At 39.3% G+C, this 8,119-nt stretch overlaps 1 protein-coding gene across 1 annotated transcript in view; it reads left to right on the forward strand.

Annotated features, from left to right (window-relative positions):
- The window catches only part of LOC140200884 (uncharacterized), a 31,993-nt gene extending 29,856 nt beyond the window's left edge, over window positions 1-2,137 (forward strand). The window contains exon 11 of the mRNA XM_072264523.1: window positions 9-2,137. Coding sequence (XP_072120624.1) covers window positions 9-74 — 66 coding nt within the window. The 3' untranslated portion in view covers window positions 75-2,137. The remainder of the gene's footprint in view (window positions 1-8) is intronic.
- Window positions 2,138-8,119: the final 5,982 nt, after the last annotated feature.

Consider the following 8,119-nt stretch of genomic DNA (forward strand, 5'->3'; position numbering starts at 1 on the left):
TCTTTCAGGATGTTGGTGATTCAAAGGATGATCAACGTGTTGTCATTTATGCACAAATAGCACAAGTAACATGAATAAACTCATAAACACAAGAAATCCTGCAGACGCTGGAAATCCAAAGCAACGTAAACAAAATGCTGGAGGAACTCACCAGATCAAACAGCATTCACGGAAATAAACAGTCAATGTTTTGGGCCAAGACTCTTCTCCAGGACTGGAAAAGAAGGTGGAAGATGCTGATATAAAAAAGTGGGGGGAGGGGAAGAAGGATGGCTGGAAGGTGATAGATGAAGCCAGCTGGGTGGGAAAGGGAAAGGGAAAGGGCTGGAGATGAAGGAATCTGACAGGAGAAGAGAGTGGACCATAGGAGAAAAGGAAGGAGGAGGAGTACCAGTGGAATGTGATAAGCAGGTGAAAAGATGTAAGAAGTCAGATTGGGGAATTGAAGAAAAGGGGAAGGGAAAAATGTTGTACCACTCTTCTCTCCTATCAGATTCTTCCATCTCCAGTCCTTTACCTTTCCTACCCATTTGGCTTCACGTATCACCTTCTAGCTATTCTCTTTCCCCCTCCCTCCAATATTTTTTTTTCTGGCATCTTCCCCCATTTTCATTCCAGTCCTGAAGGAAGGTCTTGACTCGAAACACCAACTGTTCATTTCCATGAATGCTGCCTGACCTGCTGATTTCACCCAACATTTTGATATGAGTGAACCGTTCAGAATATAAACCAAAATTTTGTAATTGTATGTTTTTGGGATTTGAAATCTTTCCCTTGGAACTGTTCTGTACATGTTTTTCATGGGAATCTGTTCTGAGATAACATTATTCAAAGAAAATCCTCAATTTATGAAAAATTTCGTGGCAGTAAGAATTTTTTTTGAGTTTGAAAATGTTTTCACAATTGCTGAAGATGCTATGTAAAAATGCAACTCCATTATGCAAACTATTTTGAACATTAGTGGTGACTTTACAATTGACTCAACAAATATTTCAAAATTGCAACTTTTTATGACTTAATCTGAGCATGAAAAACACAAGCTGTCAGTGATAAGGGAGTGCAATACATTCTGGGACATTGTGCTATTTACGTTGTCCACACTGGAGTGTCAAAAATGTAAAAATCACCTGCAGATTATTCCATTGACCCACCTTCAAAGTGGCTGTAATTGATCAGCTTGTGATGAGTAATTTGCAAGGCAAAAAACAAGGAAACAGCACAGCTGCCCAAGAATTATCAACTATTTGCACAGTACAGTGTTGTTACTACCTAAAAAGCCAGAGCAATTTCTAGATTTCCATGGATACCAACCGAAAAGGGCAATTTCTAGATTTCCATGGATACCAACCGAAAAGGGCAACTGGCAGAAGGTGAAAGGCAACCAGATGAATATTCAAGTGTCAGTCCCTGAAATAAAAATAATCACATATTGCCACTACTTAAATGTACATAAGGCAATTTCCATTTAATTTCTTGGAGAGAAGGCAATTTCTTTTTTGTTTAAGAGAAAGAGAAATTAAAGAGAAAATAAAACTTCTAAAATATTACTTCACTAAAAGAATGATGCATTTCTTTTTTACTTTACTGGGTAATAATTTTGAATGGTGTTTTTTCACATTTTTTGAAGCTGCAAAACATACTGTCGGTTACCATGTTTTTGATATTTATAAAATAGTGAAATTATAAAGGAAATTTAAAAGTAGAAAATGCTCAAAGGCTTGAATACAACAGAATGATTGCTGTAGAAGGACAGGAGAAAATTAAAGGGAAATGAGGAAGTACCAAGCATCAGAGTTGGTGATTGGTTCATTATTGACACCTGTACCAAGGTGCAGAAAAACATTTTGTTTGCATGCTGTTTAATCAATCAGATTATTCCAGATGTAGGGAGTATATGTTAAAATAATAAAAAAGATCAGAATGCAGAGGCTGATGTGAATTCAAGATTTCTCATCAATATTAGAGGTGTGTTTGCTTGTTTGGATGAGAATTTACCAAATGCAATATGGTAAAAGCATTATTAGATGTGAACAGTATTTGTTTCTTTAAGGCTCCTACCCCTTTAGGAGTCATAGGACTGAGTGCTCTCGGGGTTGCAACAAAATGTATGTAAAATTTTGAAGGAATAAACGTATTCGTGTTCCTTGTGTCTCCATGTGTATCAAATTTGTGCAAAGGTTTGCTGGAGCTGTATGAAGGGTGGAGGTTGTTAAACTAGAGTGCAGGAAAGAGGGAACCCGAATGCCAGACCAGATAGTGGAGTGGTTGAGTGGCTGTGGAGAAAGATGATGTTAAGCCCACATACAAGGCTAGCTCAGAAAGTTGACTTATGTTCTGAGCTGTCAATGTAAGGAATATTGTAGTTAAGGCAGATGAGCTTAGGGTATGGATCAAAATGTGGAATTATGACATTGACGCCATTAGTGAGGCTTGGTTGTAGGAGGGGGAGGACTGGCAGCTCAATGTTCGGGGGTGCCGCTATTTTAGATGTGATAAGAGTTGAAGAGATTAAAGGGGGATGGATGGCATTAATAGTTGGGGAATATGTCATGGCAGTGGTCAGTCAGGATAGACTAGAGAGCACATCTAGTGAGGCTTTATGGGTAGAACTGAGGAATAAAAAGGGGATGACCATGTTAATGGGATTATATCATAGACCACCCACAGTCCATTGGATTTAGAGGAACAAATTTGCAGAGAGATCGCAGACTGTTGCAAGAAACACAATGCTGTGACTGTAGGTGACTTTATTTTTCTACATATTGACTGGGACTCCAACACTAATGGATGGGAAAAAGTTTGACGTGTTCAAGAAAGTTTCCTTAATCAGTATAGCAGTCCCAACTAAAGTTTTAAACTAAACTAGATCTCCTATTAGGGAATGAGACAGGGCAGGTGACAGACATTTGTGTAGAGGAAAACTTTGCATCTAGTAATCATAATGCCATTAGTTTCAAGTTAATTCTGGGAAAGGTGGGTCTGGTCCTTGGATTGAGATTGTAAATTAGCGAAAGGCCAGTTTTGATGGTATCAGAAAGGATCTGCCAAGGGTGTCCATGATAAACAGAAGGCTTCAAAATTGAAATTTTGAGAGTCAGAGATTGTATGTTCCTGTTTGAATAAAAGGCAAGGATAACAGTTTTATGGAAAATTGGTTTTCAAGAGCTGTTGTGGGCTTGGTTATGAAAAAGAGGAAGTAAATAACAGTTATAGCAGGTAGAAACAAATGAGGTACTTCAGGAGTATAATAAAAGCAAGAGAACACTTAAGAAGGAAATCAGGAAGGCTAAAATAAGGCATTAGGTTGTTCTAGCAGACAGATGTATTCAGAACAAATGGAGAGCAAGGGACAAAATTGGTCCTCTGGAAGATCAGATGAGTAGGTGATTGCTGGTAAACTAGATCAGCAAATTCGCTGATGATACCAAGATTAGGGATATGGTGGACAGTGAGGATGACTATCAAAACTTGCAGTGGGATCCGGACCAGCCAAAAAAACTGTGCTGAGAAATGGTCAATGGAAATTAATGCAGACAAGTATTAAGTGTTGCACTTTGGGAGGTGTTGCACCTAGTGAGTGGTAGGGCACTGAGGAGTGTGGTAGAACAGAAGGATCTGGGAATAGAGATCTATAATTTCTTGAAAGTGGCGCCACAGGTAGATAGGGTCTTCAAGAATCAATGAGCTGAGTACAGGATCCTGTACTGAAATTGCATAAAACATTAGTGAGACATAATCTAAAGAGTTGTGTGCAGTTTTGGTCACCTGCTTACAGGAAAGATGTAAATAAGATTGAAAGTGTGCAGAGAAAATTTACAAGGCTGTTGTTGGTACTCGAGGACCTGAATTGCAGGGAAAGGTTGAATAGGTCAGGGCTTTATTCTCTAGAACTTAGAAGAATTAGTGGAGATTAGATAGCTGTATAGAAAATTCTGAGGAGTATAGATAGGGTAAATATGAGCAAGCTTATTCCACTGAGGTTGGATGAGACTGTAACAAGAGGCCTGGCTTAAAGGTGAAACATTTAAGGGGAACATGAGGGGGAAACAACTTCACTCAAAAGGTGATGAAGATGCGGAATGTGCTTCACATGAAAATGATGGATGCAGGGTTGATTTCAGCATTAAAGAAAAATTTGGATAGGTAAGTGGATGGGACGGTTATCCAGAGCTATGGTCCAGGTGCAGTTCAATGTCATTAGGCAGACTATATGGGTTAAACGACCTCTTTGTGCTCTATGACTTGATAACTTTATAATCTGCAATGGCCTGGCAAAGAATGATTACAAACACGTGACAAAGCAGCAATAAAATACCTGGTTATCTTTTGACCATTTGGCCATGTTGACAGTAAGTCAGTGAAGATCACAATAAATCACGTCTAAACAATAGACTTAAGAGTGAAAAAAAGAGGGAGAGAAAAGGCACTGTGTGCAAAATTAATTGCAGTTAGAAACAAATCTGGTGATTATCACAGTGTAAATAATATCGCATAGCAGGTCAGTCCCAAATTGGAGGAACACCTAGTGGTTTTGACATAGCCCTTGCATATTAAATAGAGTTATTGACATAGATGAGCATGCTCAAAACCAGGCCACCTGTGGATATGTGAAGGAGACATGTGCAGTTTAGTAAATTTACCTGCCTGTTATCAGTCAATTAATGCCCACTTCAATAAACCAATAGAGACAATCCTTTCAACCTTGCAGAAAAGTTCAAGTTTGGAAGGCATAACCAGAGTCAGGAGAAAATGTTTGGAATCGAGGATCTTGAAAGAGGGAGAAATGGAAAGAAGTACGAATTAGGGAAATTCATGAGAAGCCAATATACACTCAGTGGCCACTTTATTAGGTACACCTGTACACCTACTTGTTAATGCAAATATCTAATCAGCCAATCACCTGGTAGCGACTCAATGCATAAAAGCATACTGACATATTTAAGAGGTTCAGTTGTTCAGACCAAACATCTGAAAGGAGAAGAAATGTGATCTAAGTACTTTGACCCTGGAATTATTATTGGTGCCAGACAAGATGTTTTGAGTATCTCAGAATCTGCTGATTTCCTGGAGTTTTCACGGGTAACAGTCTATAGAGTTTATAGTTAATGATACAATAAACAAAAATATCCAGCAGAAGATCACTAAGATATATTCAATGACTGATTTGTTAGGTACATCCGTACACAATCAAGTGGCCACTGGGTGTGTACCTAGGTTCTGATAACCTACACTTCACAGTACTTCAGGAAGTGACTAGACACAGTGGATGAATTGACCATCATTTTCCAACATTTTTTTTGATTCTCCATCAGTTGCTATGGAGTATATCAATCATAGCTGATATTATTTTTAGCTCCATTGTCCTGCATTCTCCCTGTATGTAACTGTTAACACTTTATCAATGAAGAACCTATCAATTTTTACCATAGATACACCCAGTGACTGGACTGCACAGCCCTTTGTGATAATGAATTCCATAGATTCACCATTCACTGGCTGAAGAAATTCCTTTTAAAGGGAAGTTTCTTTTAACTGAGGCTGTGCCCTAAAATCCCAGATTCTCTATCAATAGAAACATCCTCCCTGCATCCACTTTTTCTAGGCCATTCAGTATCTGGTAGGTTTCATGGAGATACCCTCATCCTTCTGAACTCTGTCGAGCGTAGCCCCAGAAATATCAAAAGCCTTCATATGTTAATTCTTGTGAACCTCCTCTGGACTCTGTCCAAGGCCAGTGCATCTTTTCTTAGATACAGGGCCCTGAATTGTTCAAATATTCCAAATGCAGCCTGGACAATACCTTGTAAAGCCCAAGGAATACAGTACATCTTAGCTTTTATATTCTAGTCCTCTAGAAATGAAGGCTAACATTTCACTTGCCTTCTGTACTACTGACTGAATCAAGAAGCTAATTGTAAAGAAATCCTAACCTAGGTCTAGCAACACACACAAAAAGCTGGTGAATGCAGCAGGCCAGGCAGCATCTATAGGAAGAGGTACAGGCAACATTTTGGGCCGAGATCCTTCATCGTGTTTGCTAACCTAGGTCCTTTCTGGATTTTCTTCCTACTTAGATAATAGTCTACACCTTGATTCTACCTACCAAAAAGCATAAGCTTATATTTCCATAAGTGGTATTCTGTCCACCACTTCTTTACCCACTTTTCTAACTTATTAAAATAATTCTGCAGATTCCCTGACACTGTGACACTATGTTTTCTGCTTATTTTGCTATCTTCTGGAAATTTGACATCAGTTCCTTCATCGATTTCTTTAATGTTGAAAGGGAAATGATGCAATCCCAACATGAACCTTTGGAACACCATTTGTCACTGGCAACCATCCTGAAGAGGACCACTTTATCACCAGTCAATCTTCTCTCCATTCTGGTACCTTGCCTCTCATGCCATGGGCTACTACGTTGTTTAGCAGCCCTCTGAGCAGCACCTTGTCAAAGGCTTTCTGAAAATCCAAATGAATAATATCCACTGACCCTCCTTTATCTAACCTGCTTGCAAATCCTCAAAGAATTTGAATAAATTTGTCAAATAATTACAATATTAACATAGAAAGTTGGGCATTGCAGGATGATTATGTTTGACAAATTTATGTAAACTCCAGAAGGCTTACTTATGACAAGGTCTTACATGATAGATTAGTGTTTGAAATTAATGTGTATGGGATTAGGGTTAATGTACTGTCATACAAAGAAAGCTGATTGGCAGCCAGGAAGAAAAACGATGGAATGAGTGGTTTTACCACTTTTTCCAAGTGGGAAATAGTGACCAGTGAAATATCACAGGGTTCATCTCTTGTACACACAACTGTTCACTATATTAGTAACACACACAAATTGCTGGAAGAACTCAGCAGGTCAGGCAGTATCTATGTAAAAGAGTAAGCAGTTGACGTTTTGGGCTGAGACCCTTTGTCCAGACCTTCACCAGTGCAGATGAAAGATCTCAGCCTGTAATGTCAACTGTTCACTCATATCCACACATGCTGCCTGGTCTGCTGAGTTCCTCCAGCATTTTGTCAGCATTACTTTGATTTCAAGCACCTGCAGATCTTCTCTTGTTTGTGTCCACTAAGTTGGTAACTTAGATGAAAGAAGTAAGACCATAAGACCAGAAGATATAGGAGCAGAATTAGGCCATTAGGCCCATCGAGTCTACTCTGCCATGCAATCTTGGTTGATCATTTTTCCCTCTCCTAAGCCCCATTCCTGGGCCTTCTCCTTGTAACATATGATGCCACGTCCAATCAATAACCTTCCAAACTCTATCATAAATACACCCAACAAGATGGCATCCATAGCTGCCTGTGGTGATAAATTCCAGAAATTCACCATCCTCTAGCTAAAGAAATTTCTCTGCATCTCTGTTTTAAATGGATATCCTTCTATCCTGAGGTTATGCCCTCTTGTCCTAGACTCCCCCACCATGGAAAATATGCTTTCTACGTCTACTCTTTCAAGGGCTTTCAACATTCAAAAGGTTTTCAATGAGATGCCCCCTCATCCTTCTAAATTCCAGCGAATACAGACCCAGAGCCATCAAGAGTTTCTCATCTGCTAACCCTTTAATTCCCGGAATCATCCTCGTGATCCTCCTCTGAACCTCCTCCAATGCCAGCACACATTTTCTTCGATGAGGAGCCAAAACTGTTCATAATATTCAAGGTGAGGCCTCACCAGTGCCTTATTAAGCCTCAGCATCACATCCCTGCTCTTCTATTCTAGACCATTTGAAATGAATGACAACATTACATTTGCCTTCCTCACCATCAACCCTAACTGCAAGTTATCCTTTGGGGTGTTCTGCACAAGGACTCCCAAGTCCCTTTGCATCTCAGATTTTTGGATTTTCTCACCATTCAGAAAATAATTTGCACATTTATTTCTATTACCAAAGTGCATGACCATGCATTTCCAAGATTGTATTTCATTTGCCACTTTCTTGCCTATTCTCCTGATCTGTCTAAGTCCTTCTGCAGCCAGCCAGTTTCATCAATTGTACCTGCCCCTCCACCAATCATTGTATCATCTGCATACTTGGCAACAAAGCCATCTATTCCATCATCTAAGTCATTGATATACAGAATCAAAATAAGCGGTCCC

The sequence above is a fragment of the Mobula birostris genome, chromosome 7 (genome assembly GCF_030028105.1).
Source record: "Mobula birostris isolate sMobBir1 chromosome 7, sMobBir1.hap1, whole genome shotgun sequence".
NCBI classification, from domain to species: Eukaryota; Metazoa; Chordata; class Chondrichthyes; order Myliobatiformes; family Myliobatidae; genus Mobula; species Mobula birostris.